Genomic DNA, 24,506 nt, shown 5'->3' with positions numbered 1-24,506 from the left:
TTACCTGGTGGACAAATGAGCTATAGAGATCCTTTAGACCTCCTCAGTTTCAGACCCAGCATGTGGATATAGCATGTAGATATTTTATTTAAGGGACCAAGGATATGGAGGGTTAGAGAACATCAAAGGATGAACAGGAGAACTAGCATGGAATTTTCTTTTGTTTTTCCAGAGAGTATTGGAAGGACATGTGTTTGATGTGAATTGTTGTAGGTTTTTCCCATCAGGCCTTGTGGTTCTGAGTGGGGGAATGGACGCCCAGTTGAAGATCTGGTCAGCTGAAGATGCTAGCTGCGTGGTAACCTTCAAAGGTCACAAAGGAGGTATGAAGGATGATTTCTCCAGAAGACTTCTCTAATGATTCCCAAAGATGAATCAGTAAAAAGATAGAAACAGAAGCTTGTTTTCCACCAAAGTAGAAATAATTCATTCAACTGGCCATTTAAATGAGCTGCTGTTTCCCCAAGGATTAGAAATTCCTTTGTTACCCATTCTTGTTATTGCTATCTAGAACTAACCTTCTTACACAGATAGTTGTTATTCACAACTGAAAAGTGAAAAAAAAATCCTCCTCAGGAGATCATCTACTTGTGTGCTTAGAAAAAAGAGTTAGAGAGGTGTGCCACATTTTCTCATTACTGGTCTTTTGGCTGAGGTAATGGTAAAAGCTTGATGGCAAATGGCTGCATCATCAGACATCAGAGTTAGAGTGTGGTACTGACCGTTGATTCTCATGGATTTAAATCACAGTTCAGATTTTAAAAATGGATTGACCATATAACCAGTTGATATCAGGTTGTGGTTCCTTTTGTAACTGATTGCTTGGTTTGTTGGGGAAAAAAATATAATTTAGTGATGTTTTATCCTTAATTGCAGTGTTTTAATGTTATTCTTATCTTACAAGTTTGTATATTTTTGAAAATTTCATAACATCCTCAAATAATTCCTTAACTTGATCCCTTCTTTGGAACTATAATACACATTATCTATACTACTCATTTGGGAATTAATTATGTATTGCCCTATGCTTATGGTATTTAAGCCAATGTTTTTGCCTTATGTAGCTGACTATATTATAAATAACTTGTATGTAGAGATTGTTCTAAGTTTTAAAATTTCTTTATAATGGTTTGTCAGATTACATACAGATCATCTAGCAAACACATGTTAACCTTAGCAGATAAATGGTTTACTTCTAAGACTAGTGAGTGCATTGAGAGGGAATATAAAGGATATTTGGAGCTTTCTTCACATTCAGCCTGAAGAACCGACAAGTCTGAGTCGAAGTAGCCTGCACTGTTGGGGAGTCCAGGAGCCAAAGGAGTCTAGAGGAATGCTGAGGGAGTCACCTCAGACTTGGCCATCCTTCTGAATGTGTGAGGCACGGGAGAACTTTATAGTGGAGCGAGGCATGACTGTGCATGTTGAACTTAACAGGATGCATATTCAGTGCCAGTGTACACTCACTCAATTTATGACAGATACCTTTGATTACTGCAATTATTGATTGTGCCCTTCATATGAATCCTAAGTCTCCCAGCGTTCTTCTAGTTTCCTTAAGAATACAAGTGTGTGTCACTTACTTAGAGTGGATTATAGAATGTTCGTTAATCTGATTTAAGCTTTTATTCATATAGGTTTTCCATTCTTTTGGCTTTGTGAGAAAGTCCTAGAGTGGGTGGGGAACTTCTCCAGAGTATATCAACCTTGACTTTTTTCTTTCTTGAAAGGAAGGTTTTTATTAGATTGAACAGAAATGATAAACTATAGGAGAAATGATGAAGTCAGATCCAGGCTGATGTCTGTCAGGTCTTGAATGCTGCTCTCCAGTGAGTTGGAGCTGTCCATTCTCCTGCAATACAGAGCAAAAATCATGTTTAATCTCTGATAGCTTAGTAGCATATGGATTACTGTCTTGAACCAAATGACTTCCAAGTCGCTTTGTGTGGCTTTTTTTCTAGAATCTCTTTAGTTATGAGATTTTGAAGCATTTTATTAGAGAAATCCATGAACCAAATAAAAAACAATAAAGAATTCAGCAGGTCTTCAAATAATGTCCTTTCGCTCAATGTTTTGTTATAACATTGATGAGGTTCCATAGGAACTTAACTATTACTTATATTAGCCTGTAGTAAAATTAGTTTCATTATACCTCATTTCGCTTAAAGTTGCAGAACCTATTGACAATGTTAAGTGAGGACTTACTGTATTACCTGCATTTGTGATCTTTAGTGTTTTCACAAGTAGTAACCAAATAAGAGAAGCAAAAGATAGTGTTGAAAGTGAACGTGGTCTTTTATTGCCTAGGGTAAGTCTTGGCAAGCAAGATATAAAAGAAAATACCAGGAAGACTGGATAGAACATAGCCTGATGCTTATTGCAAAGAACCATTAGGACACTAATAAAGTAGCTCTGTGTAAAGATCTATTGTAAAAGATAACCTTTTGTTAGCTTAATTAATTCCCTGGCTTGCTTAATGCTTCCAGTATTAATTTTAAAAGACCAGGTCGTATTTTCAGCTCTTAGGCCATTATTTTCAAACTCTTATACACTTTCTTGGAAATAGGATATGATGTCTTCAAGTAAGAATAGGTGCTTCAAGCTTCATTCTTTTCTGAGATCTGAGTCATAGTCATTACTTTTCTCATGTACATATACGTATACAGTGCTCCCTAGCAACATTAAAAGAGCTTAATATAATAAACTAGATAATTTTAGTAAACTTGTTAAAAACATGGCTAGAAATATGAAACTTGCTCCCTTTCTTACTAGTACTTATTTCAGTCATAGATTCATCTAATGTTATTCCTATTTCCCAGACTTTGGCTAGAATGTTTATATGTGAGTTGGCTGAATCTTTTCTTGAAGGCGCATGCTTTTTCCTCTTGGCTTGTATGTTGAGGACTTGTATCTGTTTGGTTTGATCTCTAAAGCCTGTATGGTTTCTGGTAGGTCTTAGTTATGGCCAATTTTCTTAAAAAGGTATTCCTGCTACTTTCATAGCTTCATTCTAAAGTAATTCCTCAGAAGTTCTTGCTTTTGTAGGGCTCCTCTTTCTTTTATTCTTGTCATCTAAGAGTGAAAAGACCCACACTTGATGCCATTATATTGTGAGTGACATTTTATTAGAGAAGGGGTAAGAATTTTTCACTTTACTTTTATAAAAAAGGAAAACGTTCTAGATGTCAGCTCTTTAGTGTTACTTGAAATTTATGTGCAGGTAATACCAGTCACAGCTTCCTAAATACAACTGTACCATCCTGTCTCAGGTACATACTTATCAGAACTATTTTTTTAAAAAGCTTGTATCACTTTCATGGAACTCAATAACATTTTAAAGTAGCTGTTGCAGTTTCCTAATAAAGACATAAACGGATCTTTGATTGCTTAATAAGAGCTGGAGGCCCTTCCTAATGTTCCTATTGATGAGTCTTTAGGATTTTTAAAAGATCTAAGATCCTTTTCTAGTTATGCTGAACGTGTCATGGAGATAGAGTGGAAAGGTAGATTTTTTAAACTCAAAATACTGTACAGTTACAAAATAATGTTGTAAATAAGGAACAAAATAGCAGAACATGTTACCTCCTTACATCTGTTTCTGAGAAGAAGGCTATTTTAAAATCTTATCTGTAGTGGCCTTCATCCAGTGGATGTATAATTGGGAGGATTACATTTTATTTTTCTAACAACTATCATCAGCTATATAAATTGGATTTAATTTTTATTTTAAATAAGGTATATATGGAAACTTATACTGAGATTAGGTCCCACCTGAATTTTCTCATATTTTCTCCAACAGGCCCTAAATTGACTGCTTTTTCAGTCTGTGGCATTTTTGTAAAGTCGTCTGTTTCTGTTCCAGTAAGAGTTGAGGCATGTGGTTAACTGCATAGGTCACCAATGATTTGTACCTTACATTGAGTTGCTGTGGAGTTTTTGTCAAGGTTTGTATATCTGAAGTCATCTCATATTCAGAGGAATGGGGAGCTAGCCAAAGATCACTAATTTGCTAGGTGATTTTTGGTCAGGTACTCTTATTTGTCAAGCTGTAAGTATTTATTGGGCACCTGTAATAGGATCAGTAAATGGGTTTTAATAAAACAAGTAACAGCCCTGCCTGAATCACCATAGGGTTGGGATACCTCCCTTTCTGTACAGTTCTGTGTTACCACACATATAACATTGTGTTGTAACTCTTTTATGTCCATGACTACCTCTATCTTTTTATGCTGAGGCCAGGGCCGTAACAAATATTCAGATAACAGGTAATAGAAGGCTTCAAAAATTATAAAATCTGTGGACATTTTGGACATTATAATACTCTGGATGTTATTTAATCTTTTTTTAGCAGGCAGTATTGCTAGGTATGGTTCCGGGCCTGGTAGATATGTATGCTCAGCTTCCTGCCGGGCTCCTCTAACGCCGCTCTGGCAAAAGTGGAGCACTGGCTCACACTTCCACTTTGCAGACATGCGAGGTGGAAGCTCAGCATCCCCTCAGCCCTGCTGATACCTTTCTGGTGAAAGTGGAGCACCAACTTACACTACCTCAAATTGCACGACTTCCTTGCTTCCAAGTGGGTTTGTTAGCTCAGCTTCCTGCTGACCAATAGCAGGGGAGGGGTTGGAGAAAGTGGAGTGCTACTTCCGGCTACCTCATTCTACCTCTTTCTTCTACCTGTTGCTGTCAGGTGGCGGTATAGGCTTAGCTTACCTCTGGACCCAGCTGCCAGTACCCCACTGGGCCTGGTCAATATCACTGAGTTGGGTAACTGGAGTGCTGCCTCCTTCCATGGGGGCTGGGTTAGAAGATCACTTCTTGTTCAGCCCCACTGAAACTTTGGGTGAGGGGGAGATAGAAGTTTTCCTGTTGCTGTTTGAATGAGGTGGATACTGCCAAAAAAGATTTTCTGTTTTAACAGGCCACTCCTTTCCCAGTCTTTTGCCTGGGGGCAACAGGGTTTTCTTCAGGGTTGTTTTAACTGTGCCTGTTTTGTTTGTTTGTTTTGTTTGTTTTTTTAATCAGGTGTTGTAACTTTCTTCATTGTCCTGTCTAGGATATACGGGAGGCAGTAAGGAAATCAGGGAACTCATTGTCCTGTCGTTCCTCAAGTCTTGAGGTCCCTAGTTGGTCTGCCATCCTCTTTCCATCTTTCAGTCTTCCTATGCTTGTTATGTCCAGGTTTTTTAAGTTGTAAGGAGAAGGACCTGGAATGAATGAAGCTACTCCATCTTGGCCAGACCAGAAGTCACATTCTTTTTTTAAGCTGAGGAGACTAATCCTTTCAGTTATTTCTCAATGGAAGCAGCAAGATCTTTTAAGACGGTGATTTTCAAATGTTACTCTATAAAAAGTCCACTTAATTTTTGTTTAAAAAAACAGACTTTAAAGCCAAAATAAAAACTTGAAAATCACTACTCTACTAAAAATTAAATCCAGAGCTGCTGCTTCTATGTGTCTCATAGCTAGTCTTTGAACCATTGGGAAACAGGGACTCTATTCTATTTATTTCTGTTCTTCTAGCACTTGAACATGCCCAGCATGTAGTACATACCCAGTAAATGTGAAGGAATGAAAGTATTTATGCGGATCTGTCTTCTCTGCCCTTATAGTTCCTCTGTTACCTACTTTATCTTGGGTCTTTTTTTTTTTTTTCTCTTGCCAGGTATCCTTGATACAGCCATTGTTGATCGGGGGAGGAATGTGGTATCTGGTTCTCGAGATGGGACAGTGCGACTTTGGGATTGCGGCCGCTCAGCCTGCCTGGGAGTCATTGCAGACTGTGGTTCTTCCATCAATGGAGTGGCTGTAGGTGCTGCTGACAACTCCATAAACCTTGGCTCCCCTGAGCAAATGCCTAGTAAGTTGATAATGATAAGTGAGCTTATTTTGTTTCCTTAGGCCCCTTTAGTGTTTGCATTAGTTTCTCCTTTTCTTCCTCAGTCTTTCCTGCTCTGTATCTGATATTTCTATTTCACCATAAGATTAATATTTATTGCAAACCTATACTGTTTCTTTTGCTTAGGAATCTACAAAGAAACTATATGTCATAGTTACTGCATTTGAGTAACTACAATCTAATTTAGATGAGACTAATGCCTATAAAACAGGGAACATTAAAATTTTGGCTTAAATAACTTAGTGATTCTTGGAAGAAGAGAGTGTTTTAGGTTAGTGTAGGTGAGAAAGGTGTAACGAAAGAAGTTGACTTGAACCTTGAAGTATGGGTTCAAGGTGAACAGATAAGAACAGGAAGAATGGGAAGCAGGGCAGAGTCACCAGTGACTCTATGTTGCCTGATCTAGTATTACTGTTCTATGTTTGTCTTTCCCAATTTTCAACAGGCTTCAACATAGTCAGCTCCTCCTGTCAGGACACTTTACTTTCTTAGCTTCTGTGATACCACACTACACGGCTTTTTTTCCTGTCTCTCTGGCTGCTGCTTCTTAGTCTCCTTTTATGTCTCCTTTAGTCTACTTTTAAATATTGGAGGGCTCTCAACTATAACTACATTTTTTCCCTAGATGATCAATAGCTTTAAGTATTGTATGTAAGCTGGTGATTTCCAAAAGTATATCTAAAGTATAGACCTCTCACCTGAGTTTTAGACTCTAGTTAGATGTCTAATAGATAGCCCAAACTTACCTTATTTAACATGGAATATATGATTTCCCCCCACCCCAAATCTCTTTTTCTCCACCTTCCCATTTGCTCAAGCCCAAAGTCTGAGACTCATTCATGATGTACCTCTACTTTTCCTTATGTCCCATATCAGCAAAGCCTGTCATCTCTACCTTCAAAGTTTTTCTAATTTTTCACCTCATCCTCTCCCTCCCATTTTCCTTCCTGCCAGCATTCTGGTCCAATCTGTCATCATCTGTTGCTTATACTCTTCTATAACCCATTCTCCTCAGAGCAACCACTGTGGTCATTTAGAACTGGGCTCCCCACCCCCAGGCCATAGACCAGTACCAGTCCATGGCTTGTTATGAACTGGGCTGCACAGCAGGAGGTGAGTGACGGGCGAGTGAGCAAGCAAAGCTTCATCTGTGTATGTAGCTGCTTCCCAGCACTAGCATCACCTCCTCAGCTCCATAGATCATCAGGCATTAGATTCTCATAGGAGCACCAATCTCTGGTGACAAAAAGGTTGGGACCACTGATTTAGAAACATAAATCATGTCACTGTTCTTTGACCCTACTCTCCACTGGCCTCCTTTTATATATATATTAAAATTCTAACCCCTTTACCATGGCTTATCACAAAACCTTACACTTTCTGACCCTTATAGTTCTCTCTCGCTTCGTGTCATACCACCTCTGCCAGGCCCACTGTGTTCCAGCCACAGGCCTTCTGTTCGTTCTTTCAGCACAGCAGACTCTGCCACCCAGTACTTCTAGAAACTCTTCACATGTCTGGTTTCTGTTTACCATTCAGGTCTTAGTTAAAATGTGGCTTCCACAGAGCCTTTTTAAAGTTGAAGTTTAAATTTAAAGTGACCTTCCCCCACCCAATCCTCCCACTGTTCACTTTTGATCATATTTTCCTGTTTTATTTCCTTTATAGAACTCATCACAAAGTATCCTACTTGTTTATTTACTTATTCCACTATTTCCTATTTCCACTAGAATCTGGAAGAGTAAGGACCTTGTCTGTTTGTACATCACTGTTTCCTCAGCACCTAGAAAAATGTCTGATACATAGTACACCCTCAATAAATATTTAGTGAATGAATAAATTTCATTTCTTCCAGACCATAAGAGCCTTGAGGGCAGAGACTGTTTTGTTCAGCATTGTATCCCTGCTTCTAGTATGGTATCTTGTTACATTACAAAGGACTGAATAATAATATATTTCAGTTGGGTTTGTTGAAGTATGTTTTATATAAAGTAAAGTCACCCTTTTTAACTGAACAGTTCTGTGAGTTTTGACAAATGTGTACAGTCATACACACAATACCGCAGTCAAGATATAGAACATAATAAATGCTTTTTTAATTAGTGAGTGAATCACTAACAGAATAATTCAATAAACAGGCTTCAGTATCTGTGATTTCTGGGTATTGGCAGCTGATTAGCCTCGCCCATTATTTATATAGTTTATCTGTTATGCAGGTGAACGGGAGGTTGGAACAGAATCGAAAATGCTGCTGTTGGCCCGAGAAGATAAGAAGCTTCAGTGCTTGGGACTACAGAGCAGGCAGCCGGCAAGTGGTTTCTCTAAGACCTTTGAACTCTGGGGCAACCTGGGTTGCTCTGATTCTTGGAAAACCATTTCGGAAACATTTCTACTTGTCTACTGTGTTCACTTTTTGAGGAAGCTTCATGAGTGAGAGGCAGTACAGTATAGTGATTAAAAGCATGAGATTTGGAATAAAGGCAACATTTAAATCCTAGTTCTTCCACTTAATGGCTATGACATTGGACAGGTTACTTAACCTCTCAGCTTCAGTTTCCTGGTCACTAGACTGGGCCTAGTAGGACTTATAAGGCTATATATTGAGGATTAAATGTTCTACTGCTTTGTGACCTTTATTAAGTCACTTTCCTTCTGGGTCTTCATGTGCTGTATGTAAAATGATGAGGTTGTATAGATTCCCTTATGCCTCTAAGGTGATGTGAAAAAATTCTGAGTCAAAGACACATGCACCTAGGGCTCTTGATTAATTAATGCCCAGAATGTCTTTTATAGAAGAATTACTTTGAAATTTCTTCCTTCATCTTCTGAGATTTTGCTGGGAATACTGCATTCTTAATTAAACTCTGAGGTCCCTAGGATTAGATTTTTAAAATTTCCTTCCAGCTCCTATCATCATCACCCAAATAACTTCAATGATTTGGTTTGACCATAGGCTTTGTGTTTTAATTTAATTTTGTTACTTCATTGTGCCGGTGGTGTTTCCATTTTCAAAGTTTGTTCCAGGAATTTCACTATTTTTTATTATGGTCCTTGCACTCTGAATTTCCATGCTGGCTTTTACATTTGAAGGGAAATCAGGGGCTTTGTTTAGTTTTGTTTTGTTCCTTTTCTTTTTAGAACATTTAAGGGAGAAATGATCAATTTGAGCTAACAGTAAGGAATAAATAAATATCTGATAATTGCTTTTTTTAAGTACATTAGGAGAATTGTGATTCTTTAAATTGCCATTTTATTTAAGACAAAGTACCTCTCTTCAAAAGGTGGTTAGAAGTGACATGGAACAAATCTTAAATATGTGAATTGCAGTTGTTTCTCAAATGGAGGGTTGTAATGAAAAGAGGGAAAAGAAGGTTTTTTGGTGTTGAGGATCCTGTGAGTCGAGAGCTAGTAGTTTGAAAACTGCTACCTCAAAGTTTGGTATTATATAAACTGCTTAAGTCTTCAGCCAACCTCAGGGTCTTGAAATCCTGAATGTGCTTCTTCTTCAGTTGTTGGTAACTGCTTAGTTTAGATGAAGAGTGCTTAAAGTGAGAAGAAAGAAAATATCTCTAAAAATAGTAAAATTTTCCTTTTCATGGTGCCTGTTTATTCCTAGAAATAAATTAAGTTTTAAACAACATTTTTGTCTCCTGCTTGTTCCCAGGTATTCCTCTTTATTGGCTCAGATGCCTTCAACTGCTGTACTTTTCTCTCTGGCTTCTTGCTATTGGCTGGGACACAAGATGGAAATATTTATCAGCTGGACGTGAGGAGTCCAAGGTGGGACCCCATTCATTTACATGATGCAGGTCTTCTACAGAGTGGAAATTTTTATTGGCTTTAACATTGATTTAGCCTAGCATATAGATGACTATTGAATCAAGGGTATATTTTTTCATTTATAAAGGTTTTCCAGTGTGAATTGTCTGATTGTTCTTATTCCTGGAATCATATTAAAAGGTAATTTGATTCATGATTGTCCTATTGTAGTGATTGCTTTGGAAGTTAAGCTTAATAATAATGAACTAACATTAAATGATTTTGTTAAAATGATTTTAACAAAAAATGATTTTAAAATGATTTTGTAGAACATTTACTTTTAAGGAGCTCAGTAATTTTCTCCATAGTATTAGATCTTGGTTGGCCTAAGATTAATCATTTTCCAAGTTTAAGTCAGCCAGCTCTGGTTCTTTATTTAGCTTTGATCATAACCTATCTAAGACACGTCTTATTTTGGACTTTAAAATATCCAGATAGAATCACATAACTTTTCTGTCCTAGGATTTAACAATTTCTACAGTCCTATCCCTTCCTCCTTCTATTTCCTTCCTTTGTTCAACTAATTTGTCGAATGGTTTCTGTGGGCACCAGGCTTTGTGCAGCTCACTGAAAAGCAAAAATAAAAGATACAGACTCTGCCTTTGAGGTACTTGTAGTCTAATAGTAATGATGGACAAATAAAAGACTTGTGATGCAGTGTGATCAGTGGTCTGATAAGGCTATAGGAATTTGAGGAAGCACCAAGGAGAGGAAAGAAAGTGAGACTGTTCTCCAAGAGGATGAGGCTTGAATTGCATCTTGTCCAGTAGAAGCTACCAAGTTAGGAAGAGAGGGTCCTGCCCTAGGTAGAGTAGCATATAGACAAGCATGAAGGCATGTGAAAATGTGGCACTTTCAGGGATCTCTGAGTAGTTTCATATGACAGGTGTGTACCCTGAAGATGAGGCCTTGGTGAGAATTGATGCCAGACAGGAAAACAAGAGTTTGCTTCGAAAGGACTTACATACTGTCCTAAGGAGTTTGGATTTTATTCCAAGAGCAGGGAAGAAATTCCAGCTAAAGAATGACTAGTTTATACCTTTTCTTCCCTAATTTAAGTTACTTAACTTTTGTACTTGTTTTTGGCTCCTTGGAGATAGAGAATCTCTGATCACTATTATAAAATATATAATACTTATATATTAAATCACTCTTACCATATATATTAAATCAATTTTCCCTCACCTTTCCGTTTTGTTTTACAGAGTCCTGACAATTTTAATATTTCACAACTGTCTTAATTCTGTCTATAAGTAAAAAGATTAACATATTGTTAACATTGTTACCTTAAACCCTTGTCAGCCCTCCCTGAAAACTGGAGATATTGTGGGTTACCAAGTTCATTCAGCCCAATGACATGTGTAGAGACTGTTTAGATTTATTCCAAGATGTTTTTCAGTGGATTATCTTGATCTGTCATTTAAGGATTTTGCAGTAAAGAAACCACATGAATGTTTACTCCCTTCCTACCTATGTCCTATTTGTTATGGGTTAGTACTATATGTTAATATAGTCAAGCATTTCTTTTGAAGAAAAAAAAATTGCCCCTTTTACTCTGAATCCTAGGGTTCCAGTACAAGTCATCCACAGATCAGGAGCACCTGTTCTCTCTGTGCTGAATTTCAGAGACGGATTCATTGCTAGCCAAGGTGAGTCCAGGGGCCAGTGGAGAGAGATGGTTCCCTATAGTTCAATTAAATATAGATTTAAATGCCTGGTCTATGGCTGATCTAGAGGCATAGTTCTCCATAATTCTTTGGCGTATTGCGCTATCACATAGTGTTTATCACCCTACATGGTAACTGTTGGTCACCTCCAGTCCAAGCTCCTTGAGAATTGTGACTGTGCCTTATTCATCGTGTTATCTCCAGCATTTAGCTCAGTGCCCACTGTGTAGTTGGTGCTCAAGAAACATTGGTAGAGTGAATGTATTGGCTGTTATTGCAAAACATCGAGGATTCAATAATGAATCAGTTATAGTCTGTGCCCTAAAGGAACTCATAGTTACTAAGGCAGACAGACATGTAGACATGTGATTGAGTACAATTTGATAAAGTACCACAGCAGTAAACTATATGGGAACATGGAGAACAGCTAACTCTAGTGGTAGGAGTGCTGCAGGGACATCTTCGTGGACCAGGTGACATGTAAGCCAATGAGTATTTTACCAGCTGGAAATGTAAAGGTGAACATTGAAGGCCAAAGCTATAGTGTGTGCAAAGTCATAGATGAAGGAAGGGAGCAAAAAGGGGGGAATCTGTCATTTACTAGGTGCCTACTATGCAGTAGGTTCCATGTTTAAAACTTAACATACATAATCTAGGTAAAATGAGTACCTTGATGTAGCCAAGACAAGGTACTTGGAATGGAGTTTGGGAGTGGGGTTGGGGTAAATGCATGGAACAAGGTGTCCATTAAGACACACTGTGACTCCTTATAGGAATGTCGTAGGTGAGAGGCCTGGATTGTATGGTCTGGAAGGACCACCTTACCTGAATATTTCAGTGTATCAGGATGTTTTTGGCTGTTAGTAACAGAACACCCAACTGAAAATGGCTTCAATAATTAGGAAAGTGTATTGCCTCACTTAACAAGAAGTTCAGGTTTATGGTGGTTCCCAGTTAGATTAATTTAGAGATTAGAAAACAAAGTCAGTAGAAGAGATTAAGGAAACATGACAGCTAAATCAATGTGGTATCCTGAATTGGATCCAGGACATTAAAGACTAGTGAAATCTAGTTTCACCGAGAGCTAGATGAGGGCTATATGAGAACTTTGTGGACTATCTTTATAACTTTTCTGCAAACCTAAAACTATTCTAAAACACAAATTTTTTAATTAAAAAAAATAAAAACTCTTGCAAGGAAAAAGAAATAAAATCAAGAACCCAAATTTTCTCATTTTTTGGTGCTCTCCTCCCTAGCATGTTGGCTTCTTCCCTCATGGTCACAGTGGAAGACAGCAGCTCTCATCCTCATGTAACAGTTGATCTTGTTATCCTTTTTCAGAATCAGGATAATTCCTTAGGAGCAGCCCAGCAAACATACCTCATAGGCCAGATTATAATACATGCCCATGCCTGAAACAGTCACTGACAAGGGGAATGGAATTGCCATAATCAGCTTGGGTTAATCAAAATTCATCCCACGTGTCACCTATTAATGGAAACAATTTGGGATTCTGTCAGTCAGGAGAAGGGCAGGGAAATAGATGAGTAGGCAGCTAATAGTGTCTGGATTTCCGTGGCCATCTCTATGATATAGGTAGGTACCCTTCATCCCTGTCAAAACCGGTATCTTATTTCTTTAGCCCTTCTCTTTCAGGATTTCCAGACCATAGCAAAGAGTAATCAGGACTCTGTAGACCTGATTTTCTAGCTCTCCATACTCGCTCTCTCTCAGTCTCTCTTTCTCTCCCATGTCTTGGCATCAGTTTGGTGATGCAGCAGTATTCCTTGTAGAGCTTTAAGAGAACAGCTGGCATAAGCTTGCGACAGCTTCTCTCGATACTATTGCCATCACTCATTGTGATCTTTTTTCTTTGATGCCCTTTGCTTGCCATGCCATACTCTTCCCTTGAGATCTCTGCATTCTGGCCTCCATTCCCAACCCTCTGCTCAAACTACCTTCTTGAAGGCCACAAATAATGAGCTTCTTACTAGATAGAGCCAGTGTGGCCTTTTATGTGTACAAGCCTGTTGTGTTCACTAGTCCTTAAATTTCCTTGAGGGCTGGTACCATGTCTTCATCTGTGTTACCCCAGTTCTTGCACAGAACTGAAGAATCTCAGCAAATGTTTGTTGAATGAGTGAGTACATATTTTTCATTTTTCATGACTCTTAGTGATAACGAAGTCTGTTACTGTTATTTCCTTCTTAAAACTGTTAGCTCCTTTGACCTAAGTGATACTAATTAATCTCCTGGTTATTCTCTTTCTTCATTTACTGTTCTTTCCCCTGGTTTCAATAGCTTATATTTATAAGTTCCTAATGTGAGTCATGGTATACTGTAGGTCCTCAAATTATTTGTTGTACTTGAATCCTGTTGCTGTTCCTACTATTGTTGCCATCCCTAAACCAAAGATATTTCCTGAGTTCAGCATTTGTCCTCTTATCTTTTCTTCTCCATGCTTCCTCATGGACTCCCTGTTCTCACAGTTTTAACAATTAATGATTGGAATCCATAGCTCTAGCACTGACCTCCTACATGGCCGTTATTTTATTGAGTAGCAGCATGACGTAGAAAAAGCATAGATTTTAAACCTAAACCAACAACCTGATCAATGAGTTTAAATCCTCACTCCTTCACTTACTATTAGATTTAATCATTAAATTCATAATATAAGACCATTTTTTATTTATAAAAAATAAGTTATATGGTTTAAAATAATAATACTGTGACCTTTGATAAACCACTTTTCTAAGCCTCAATTTTCTTAGAGATAAAATGTGCAGAGTACTTGACATAAAGTAGACATTTTATAAATGATAATTTCATTTTACTCATGTTACTACCTCGTACCCTATAAACCCTCCTAAAAAGTGTTCCTTGCCATGATCCATTGACAAGGCAAACACTTACAAAAAGTAAAATTATGCTAGGGAAATATATGTTGAAGTGACAAGGAATAATAAATGTTACAAGAGATTGATGAAGAAAGGGTTTACTCTATGGGTTGGTTAGAAATGGCTTCCTAGAGAGAATGGAAATAGAGCTGGGGCTTATCAGGTAGATAAGTTTTGCATATAGAAATAAGTGCAGAAGAAGGGCTATAGTGATCATACATTTTTTGAGAGGAGAGAAAAGAAACTCAATAGTAGATATCACTTTTCCTTGCTGAAATAATAATGATGAGAAATAAAAGATTGTGATTGGTTTCTCACTCTGGTTTAAAATGAGATTTTGATGGACATGGTTCCATAGTGTAGCGGTTAGCATGTCTGCTTTACAGGCAGAAGGTCCTGGGTTCACGCCCCAGTGGAGCCATGGTCCATGGTCTATAGCCATGCCACCCTGAACAAGCCCAGTGTCTGACCTCGGAAGCTAAGCAGGGTTGGGCCTGGTTAGTATTTGGATGGGGGACCACCTAAGAAGACCAGGTGCTGTAAGCATTAATAATAATAAATTAATTTAAAAAAAATTTTTTTTAAATAATAAAATGAGATTTTTGAGACAGAAGTAATGTAAACAAACCTAGAGTCACATTGCAGCACATGAGAAGCTTATGTTGCTTCTGTGGAGGTTCCGAAGTCACAGAGCTTAGTATCCGTGAGAACCAGCATGGAAGCCACCCAGGGCCTCTGCATTTCTTCCCTTACCTGTCCTACCTTTAGGCCATTAAAAAAAATTAATATCTCTGTGGCAAGAAAACGTGGGTAAAGTGAAGGGTAACATGGAGAAGAGCTAATTCATGACCCTTCTACTTTTTGTAACTCTTTTCTACTGGAAAGATGGAAAGGCATACTTCTCTCATTAATATCTAAAGGCAAAGGGAGTAAAATTATAACTCTGTTTTCAGAAGACAAACTAAGACCAATAAAAGAAAGTTATCAAGAGCCACATTTCAGTTCAATATGAGGAAAAGCTTTCTGTTTCATAAGAAGGAAGCTGGTATTGCAGTAGTGAGCACCACTAACTCAGAGGATGGACAAGCATGAGCTGGCTGGCTACTCTGCAAGGTGATGAAGAGAGAATTCGTACTTAGTTTAGAAGTTGGAAATAGATGATCTGTGAGGTCCTTTGATTCACTAGAAAGGAAATTGAAATTGTCAGATTAAATAATTTAAAAAACTTTTTATTATGGAAATTGTCAAACAGATGCAGAGGTAGAGAGAATAGCATAATGAAACTGGTGTACCCATTATCCACCTTCAACAATTTATGATTCATCTTGTTTCATCCTGAAACATATCACAGACAGTATATTTTTTGTCTGTCAGTATTTATATCTGTATCTCTAAAAGATAAGGATTTGAGGAAGAAAAGATTAATAATGATGCAAGAAAGGTTAAGGTCTTCCTCTATGCTGCTGGTTGGAGTATAGATTGATTAACAGATTAATTAAAATAAAATTTATTAATAGGTTATTTTGGAAAGCAGTTTTTCAGATTTCCAAAAAATTCGCAAAGTTTAATTAATATCTTTCGATTCTTTTCCAGGATTTTATACAAAGTCATAATCTTAATATAGAAAAAAAACTTTAGGCATAAAGACATGTCTTTTATGCAGTATGCTCTCAACCATGTAAAATAAAAATCTGCACAAAAAGATTGGAAAAATGCATTAAATTGTTAACAGTGATTCTCTTTGAATGGTAGATTATGGGTGATTTTTTTACTTCTATATTTTTAAAAGTTTCTTCAATGAGCATGTACTACTTTTACATTAAGTAAGACAAGAACAATAACAAAAAGAAAACAACTGAATAAAACTGTATAATCTAAAAAATAAAAATCACCTTAATCAGCAGTTCATAGATCACCCCAAGTTTCATTTGTCCATGCTCTTCTGAGAAAAAAGTTTAAAATTAGATATGCTTTTACTTTTTTGGTATAACTTTTTTACTAATGTATGTAGTCAAGTTTATAGATTGAAGAATAATTCAGGAACATAGATTTTTCTTAGAAGAACATTTATATAGACATTCCCTGCTAAAAATCATTGTTTAGGGTAAGTTTGCAAACAGATATATAAATCTGCAGTTGCTTGCTCTATGCCCTTGGCAGATATTGCTCATGGAAAACATTACCTTCCCATCAAAGGTACTTGGCCTTCAAATCCTCTTTAGCCCAGAATTCTAGGCAGCCACTATAGATCCTCATAATAAGACTTGTTTGCCAATCTGAGTCTTAAGACAATCTTCTTTAGGCTAGTGATATACAGAAATAAACTAAAATATTGAGTTTTTTAAAACTCCTTCACATGCAACTGTCTTTTTAGCTTTCTAAGTTTTCTTTCTGCCTTTTAGGTGATGGAAGCTGTTTCATTGTCCAGCAGGACTTAGACTATGTCATTGAGCTCACTGGGACTGACTGTGACCCTGTATATAAGGTACTGGCCTGATTGGAGACCAGGCCTGGGTGATTTTCACCTGGGATCTAGGGCTTTGGAGGGGACTGAATACAGCTACTTTGTGATCATAGGGGTGATACATTATTTAGGGGTGGGATAGAAAGAAATCAGAATTTTGAGTCAGAAGTGACTGCATCACTTACTAGCTCTAAAAACTTGAAAAATCACTTCATCCCTGTCCTCAATCTGTTAATTCATCTATAAAATGAGGATAATAGTGAGATAATGTATATGAAAGCTCTTTGTAAATTTAAAATATTCTATAAATATCAGCTATTATTTATTATTTAAAGTTCAAGACTGATTATCCCATTTAATTAGAATGGAAAGAGAAAAATAAAAGGGGAAATAATATTTATTGACCAGACATTATGCTGGATATTTCACATATATTATCTCATTTAATCATTGTTATTATTCCTTGAGGTGTAGGTATTATTCCTGTTTTTTCTTATAGTTTAAATATACATATACAATTAATACATACCTATAAAAATCCAAACAATACAAAATTATACTGACTTAAAAGTCCCCTTTAAGACCTTTTTAGTTCAACATTTCTTTCTAGAAGAAACTAGCATTAACATTTTGGCACATATCTTTCAAGACTGTTTTTGTGTTTATGTGTTTATGTAAATAATATAGTTTTATCTTTGGTTTGTACATAATTGGGGTCATATTATATGTTTTGTCCTATGACTTTTTTTTTTTACTTAATATCTTGGAGCTCTCTCCAGACAAATGCATATAGATCCAGTTTATTTTTTTTTAATTCCTGCATAGTGTTCTACATTGTGAATTAACATATTATTTTCATTTTACAAATGAGGAAAGTGGGACAAAAAGGAGTTGAGAAAGTTGCCCTAGTTCATGCAGCTGCATATTAGCAAACTTGATATTCAGCTAACTCCAGAATTCATGCTATTTTCAGTAAGTTAGTAGTTCTTAACCATCTTTGAATCTCAGACTTCTTTGAGAAGTCAATGAAATCCTCCTCATAAAAAAAAAAAAAAAAGACATATATTGAGAACTTCTTTGTGTACAATTTTATTAGGTTCAGGGATACCCAGGCCTTTTGTGGACCATCTCCTCCCCAGGTACAGGCCCTCTGCACTAAACCATGCACAGCATTAATGAGTTTGCTGTCCACTTGGACAATTAGTTTCCCTGTTCTTCAGTCATAGTGCCCTTGACCCTGGCCAGCCATTTTTTAAATATATATCATGGATGTAATTCTCTTGTCTTTGAAGTCAGTAAAGCTTCTCAGATATGGTACTACTGAATGACAAGGCTCTGTCTTTTTGAAATAGAAGAATCCCAGGCTTACTTTGAGCCTGGGATCAATGGGAATGGAAGAATCCCAGACTTACTTAGAGCTGTGAACTCTTGTGTTCCAGGTAGCCACATGGGAGAAGCAGATATACACGTGCTGTCGAGATGGTCTTGTGCGACGCTATCAGCTCTCTGACCTCTGATTCCTTGGAAAGAAGAGTCCCAGTCAATGAAAAACATTGACTCTGATCAACAATGAGCAAAAACATCGTCACTCTTTCCCAAGGACCATGACCCTTTATTGTCTTGGGCACCCTTCGGAAGTCACAGAAAGTCAGCTACATAGGCAATGTGGCTATTCCATGACAAGACTTACTTTGAATTGAGTAAGAAGGTTTTGTCTGCTCACTGCATTTGCCCCAACTTTTTGTATAAACACCTCAGCAACACAGGGCAAAGTTATGAATTGCTTACAGTTTGATCTCTTGTTAAAAGTTTACAAGGACCAGAGGACGAAAACCTGTTTTCTGAAGGAAATAAAGAGAATATGTTTGGAGGAGTGTGAATTTGAAAAACTTTGTTAAATTCTCTTACTCCAGCAACAAGTCAAGCTGATGGAGCTTCTTTCTCAGGTGCTTCCTGTTGTCCTGGCCTTAGAGCAGGACTGCTTGACAATAGCAGTAAATATCCCATAAACAGCAACCTGGGAAAGATTTTTATACAGATATGGTAACCAACCATCCCAGTTTCCTCGGACTGAGGGGTTTTCTGCTACATGGCACTTTCAGGCAAACCGACATGGTTGGTCAGCCTGTATACAGGTGATGAAGTTGAATCATATTGTAAAGGCAGTGGCTGTCAAAAGGTAGTCCCAGAAACAGCTGCATCAGTATCACCAGGGAACTTGTTAGAAATAGAAATTCTCACGCCTCAAACTGAAATCAGAAATTCTATGAGTGTGGCCCACAATCAGTATTTCAAGAAGCCTTCCAGGTGATTCTGATGCAGGCTAAAGTTGAGACCTAAAGGAAAAGATGGTAAAGGGCACTTTAGTCATAGATGGAACCCAGAGTTTAAGAAGGCAAGGCTGGTCTGTATGCGATGAGTTTGGAAAGGTTGGCAGGGCCTGAATAGTGTAGGGGCTTCAATGCCAGATGTAATGAGCTTGAACTTCACTTGGTTGGCAGTGGGGAACTGGAGTTTTTAAGCAAGGTATGACATAATCACTTCTTTTTCTCTAAACATAAAAATGGAATCATAATGTATATATTCCATTATTTTCACTTAATATTTCTGAGTTCTTCCCATCACAGTACATTTAGACCTTCCTCATTCTTTTTAAATAATTTCCAGAGTATGAATACTAATCATTTACATTTTAGAGGTTATTAGAGAAAAGGTTTCTTGGAGCATGCAACACTTGAGCTGGGCCATGTAAGCTGAGATCTGGATTTATTTAAGGGAAGAAGATAATTCCTGGCCTGGGTAATAGTGTGGTTCACAGAGTTTTTAAAGATAAATTCTCATGTAATCTTTATTTCTACACTGTGACATACAGGTAGTGAGACTCAAAAGAGATGAAATGATTTGTCAAGGGTCATAGAGAGCGGGAACTTAAACAGTTTATCTTAACTTTAAATCCCATTTGTTTCTCCCTGTTGCTTATGCCTAAACAAAATTATGAAAATAAAATACTGTAATTCATTGAGTACTGGGTATCTGCTCTGTTCTAGTTATTATATTTATTTAATCCTCATAACAGTGTTAAAAATGAAATGAAATTATTCCTGTTTTAACAGATAAAGAAACCGAGGCTCAAGAAATTAAGTACCAGAGCCTTGATTTGGACCTTGCTCAGTCTGTCTCCAAGGCCTGTGCTCCTTCCACTATACCATGTGGTTACAAGACCTCTGGGACTAGAGCAATTTCATTTAGGGAGTGATTTGTTTTGGGTCAGATGACCCAAAGGTGCATATTCCAGAGCTTAGAAACATGAACTCCTAGGATGTCTGGAGGTACCTCTAATAAGTCAGATTAAGAAAACATGATGAGGGGGAGGGTATGGCTGAGTTCATTATACAGCAACTGTGTCTCTGAATTCCCATTCCAGGACTCACTCTTCTCTATTGCCATCACATTCATGAGCCCCTTTTCATAGGTCTCCAGAGCTGATATTGTGGTTGTGATGGGTGCAGTAGCCCTTGACAACTGCTGTGAAATCCAGATCCAAACAAAAAGAGCAGAGGCTAGCTCTTAAGTGCCCCCAAACCCTTGTCTTTTGTGAATAATCCCCAGTTTGCAGCAGACAAAGCTTGTTTTTTCTTTTGGGTTGAGGAGTGCATTCTGGGTAAGGAAGAGTGAACAACCCCCATACACACCACTACAGGCCTTGTGAATGTTTCTTGGTTTTCAAATGCCCCCTTGTGATTTCTTGTGTGAAGTGCATCTGTTTCTCAAGCTGGCAGTGGCGTCAGCTATTGAGCATGGACTCTGTGCCAAGCAATTCTTCACAATAGCCTGGCAAAGTAAAGGTTTTTTTTCTGGAACAATATATTTCATATATTTTTTTTCTAACTTACTTTTTATTTTGAAATAATTTCAAACTTGCAGAAAAGTTACAAGAATAGTACAAAGGATTCCAATGTATCCTCACCCAGATCTCTGTTAACTTTTTCTTATGTTTATCATTCTCTCTCTCTCCACCCCTTCCCCCAATGGTACTTTACCTCTGTGGTCTTCCTTCCAAAACCACACAGCCCCCAGTGTACTCATAAAAAAGAAAAAAAAAATCCTACTTGAGAGACATTCTCCAAAATAAATGACCAGTACCCTTTAAATTATCAAAATCATCAAAAACAAGGAGTTTTGAGAAACAGCTATAGCCAAGAGGAGATATGACAAGTAAATGTAATGTGGTATTCTGGATGAGATCCTGGAACAGCAAAAAGACATTAGGTTAAAAACTAGGAAATATGAATAAAGAATGGACTTCTGTTATAAATGATGTATCGATATTGGTTATTTGTGACAAATGTACCATACTCATGGAAGATGTTAATAATGGAGGAAACAGGGTATGGGGTATTTGGGGACTTTGTATTATATTCCCAACTTGTCGGAAAATCTAAAACTTTTCTAAAACCTTTTTTTAAAAACTGCTAAATGTATTTGTTCTGAAAACTTTTAATTAAAATTAATTGCTACTCTTCATAAAAATTCTCTGGTTTCTGAGTTGAGTGACCTTTATCAGGGTCACAGAATCAGCTCCAGTTCTAGTCCTTTCATTCACTCTTCTGTAAGGCAGGGCTGAGAAGGTGGTTTGCCTAGGCAAGAATGACTACAACTCCCAGAGTGCCCCTGTGTGGTTGTCAGGAGCAACCAAAGAACACAGACTAACAGCTCTGCTGGAATCAGGACTATCTACCGACTGCCAACCAACCATGGGCCAGGATTATTACTCTATACTCCACATTACTCGTAATTCAGAGGATGCCCAGATCAAGAAGGCGTAAGTTGGGGCCTTAGGGGTGTGCTGGGGCAGGCCCTACCTTCATTTCTTCCAAACTGAGCTTTCCTGCACGGTTTAGGGCAGGCAAGGTAAACCTCGTTCCTTCTCTTCTTGTCCACCTCTGGCTTTGGGGTAGGTCAGGGTTCTCAGTCTGTCACCCTTTACCCTGTCTCTTCTCTTGGGTGCCCTGGTTTTCCTAGCAAAGAAAGGACAAAGGAGGCATTTGAACTTTATCCTGACTATTATGGAGAACCAAAGGATTTCGAACAAGAGAGTGACCTAGCCAGATGCATGTGTTACAAATTTGTTTTTGGCTGTCACATGGGATTTGGGCATTGAACAAACTGTATCAAGTCTTGGGGACTTTGCGGTTCATTTCTTAGAAAGCCCAGGGTAGAAGTCAGCACAATTTTTCTTTAAAAAAATTTTGGACAAATACTTAATGAGCAACTACCATATGGGTCAGGTACAGTCTTAGCAGCTGGAGATATGACTCTTACAGAAATGGAACTTAATTCTGTTGGTGAATATAGGTGTTCAATAAGTAACAAGTGTGATGAGTGCTAGGGAAGTACTGGTACTGTGGAAGCTTATGTTGGAAGGAGAGAGACCCCTTCAGAGGCTGTCCTGATAATCCAGACAAAAGATAAGGCTTGAAGTAGGGCAGTGGACTGGCCAGAGGGGAGAGAATGGACTTGGCAATTAATTGGATCATTGGAGGGTAAAGAAGAAGGAAGGAATCTAGGATAATTCAATCAGTTAAGGTTGGGTGGTGATAATAGCTATATTTATTGTACTGTGCAGGTGCTGTTCTGAGAACCTTCCATCATTATTTCATTTAAGTCTCACAAAAATCCTGAGAGGTGGGTGCCAAGGCCACCTGCCTAGTAAACAGCAGAGCCAATATTAAGACACCACGCCTACTATAGTTACCTACCATATGGCAGCTCCTGTAGGGGATCTACTTGGGGTAAGTGGAGAGAGTCTACACTGTGGTTAGAGAAACAAAACACAAACTCATGAAACAATTAGAGAACAATTTAGGACAGTGTGTGATGTCACCCGCTTTTCAGAGGGTCTCATTGACCAGTGGGACCCATCTAGAAAAATGTCACAAAGAGGAGGGGCAGTTGGAATGCAGAAAGATAAGCTCAACTTAAGCATTTAAAAGACCCATGTCTGAATCCAGGTTCTCCTATCTCCTAGCTGTGTGACATGGGCAAATTACTTAACTTCTCTGAGCCTTAGTTTTTCCACCTGTAAATAAATAAATAAATAAATAATAGATAAGGTTTATTATGATATTGAAATGGGATTATATGAGATAATGAGCTTAAAAATGCCCAGCAATTATTTGCATTTGAAACTATATCATGTAAAGAGTGATTAGAAGAACTACATACGTTTTGAACAACAATGCTTAACTCTTTTTCCCCTGCAGCAGCTTTTAAGGGATGAATCACATGTATAACACACTCTCTCATTGGAATATTTAGATTTTTGACACCCCCCCCCCGAAAAAAAGCTGAATTCACGTAACAAAGATTCATAATCACTTGGCTATTGACCTCCTGAGTATCACTAATTCACTGTAGGCTGCCACTTCAATGCTGTGACTCCACTCCCAGCAGGTGAATGAGAGTGATATTACTGCAGGGAGGACTTTAAAACCACTCAAGTTATATGAAAACCAGAACTCTTCTCAAGTGTCTTTACTTTTACTCATTGATAGAATTTACTTGCAATTCCCCTTGTAACTGACTGCGACCTCTGTAACTGAAAAGGTCTGGTTTAGAAGTCTCAGGAAGGTTGTGACAATTGTCTTCAAGCCTCTCAAGGTAGACAGAGCAGATTTTCTCTGTAAGGCCAAGGGCCAAGCCAGTATCCTCGTGGATGGAGGCAGAGTCACAGGACAGCAGACCCAGCTCAGCAAGAGGAAGTGTTGCCTAAAAGTCAGAGTGGTCCCACAGTGAGATGGGCTGCTTTGTGGGACAGTTAGCTCCCATCATTCATTTACTCACTGCTGCTCAGTGATAGCTACTGGGGACACAGAGAACTGGACATAGAAACTCAAGAACTCATGGGCCAGTGGGAGAGACAGACCAGTCAATAAACAATTGGAGCACTGTGTGCTAAGTACTGAGATCAAAGGCATTGGGGCAGGAGAAAGAGGAGTCTAATTACAATAAGGCTGCAGTCAAGGAAGGTGTCCTGGAGATGACCCCTGAGCTGAATTTTGAAGGATGAATAAAAATTTGCCAGGAGGAGACAGGAGGGGCTAGAAAGGGGTGAGTGTTCCAGGAACAGGAGTAGAATGTCAAAGGCATGAGCAATGCACGGAAGGGAGTCAGGGCAGGAAAGGTTAAGGGAAAAGGGAGAGAGAGCTGTGAGTGAGGATGCCAGAGAAGCAGGGGCTTGAATTTTAGAGAAATTTGGATTTTGTGCTGAAGACAAAGGGTGAACCAGTGAAGGACTTAGGCAGGAGAATGACTAAGTCAGGGAGCATTTTAGAAGCAACAATTTAAAAAGAGAGAGCAAGCCCATGACAGCACACAGAATGGTTTGTAGAAGGGAAAACCAGAATCAGGGAAGAACTGGTTCTGCACTATTTGTAGGGATGAAGAGGCAGGAAAAACAGAACTTTAGTTAGAAGGAAAAATTGACATGTCTTAATGATGATGGGATGGGGGTGGAGGGGACGAAGAACTTGGAGTCCATTAAATACTCAGCTTTCCAGCTGCAGTGCCTGGACAAATGGGGGCGGGGAAATTAGGGAATGAAAATGTATTTATGTTTGGGCTCACAGAGTCTGTGGGGCCCATGGGACATTGGAGAGGAGATTCCAAGTGGGCAGCTGGATACAGAGTCTGAAGTTCAAAGAAGGAACCTGGTTTGCGATAGAGATTTAGGAGTTGTCAGTGAGTAGGTGGTGGTCAGA

At 38.2% G+C, this 24,506-nt stretch overlaps 2 protein-coding genes across 4 annotated transcripts in view; both read left to right on the top strand.

Annotated features, from left to right (window-relative positions):
* Positions 1–19,769, top strand: part of PAAF1 (proteasomal ATPase associated factor 1) — a 37,916-nt gene extending 18,147 nt beyond the window's left edge. For 2 of the 3 annotated variants that reach the window (XM_011377372.2, XM_023521645.1), the window contains exons 7-12: positions 5,666–5,860; positions 8,116–8,207; positions 9,564–9,679; positions 11,285–11,367; positions 16,685–16,767; positions 18,186–19,769. In XM_011377372.2, coding sequence (XP_011375674.1) covers positions 5,666–5,860; positions 8,116–8,207; positions 9,564–9,679; positions 11,285–11,367; positions 16,685–16,767; positions 18,186–18,263 — 647 coding nt within the window. In that variant the 3' untranslated portion in view covers positions 18,264–19,769. Of the gene's footprint in view, positions 1–5,665; positions 5,861–8,115; positions 8,208–9,563; positions 9,680–9,806; positions 11,226–11,284; positions 11,368–16,684; positions 16,768–18,185 lie in introns of those variants that run through there. The other variant, XM_023521644.1, reaches the window with a different exon arrangement.
* A 1,644-nt stretch (positions 19,770–21,413) lies between these two features.
* The window catches only part of DNAJB13 (DnaJ heat shock protein family (Hsp40) member B13), a 15,460-nt gene continuing 12,367 nt past the window's right edge, over positions 21,414–24,506 (top strand). Inside the window, exon 1 of the mRNA XM_011377371.2 lies at positions 21,414–21,568. Within this exon, the coding sequence (XP_011375673.1) occupies positions 21,501–21,568 (68 nt within the window). The 5' untranslated portion in view covers positions 21,414–21,500. The remainder of the gene's footprint in view (positions 21,569–24,506) is intronic.

The sequence above is a fragment of the Pteropus vampyrus genome, unplaced genomic scaffold (assembly GCF_000151845.1).
Source record: "Pteropus vampyrus isolate Shadow unplaced genomic scaffold, Pvam_2.0 Scaffold311, whole genome shotgun sequence".
NCBI classification, from domain to species: domain Eukaryota; kingdom Metazoa; phylum Chordata; class Mammalia; order Chiroptera; family Pteropodidae; genus Pteropus; species Pteropus vampyrus.
Note: the sequence above shows the minus strand (reverse complement) of the source record. Positions and strands in the feature narration are given on the sequence as shown.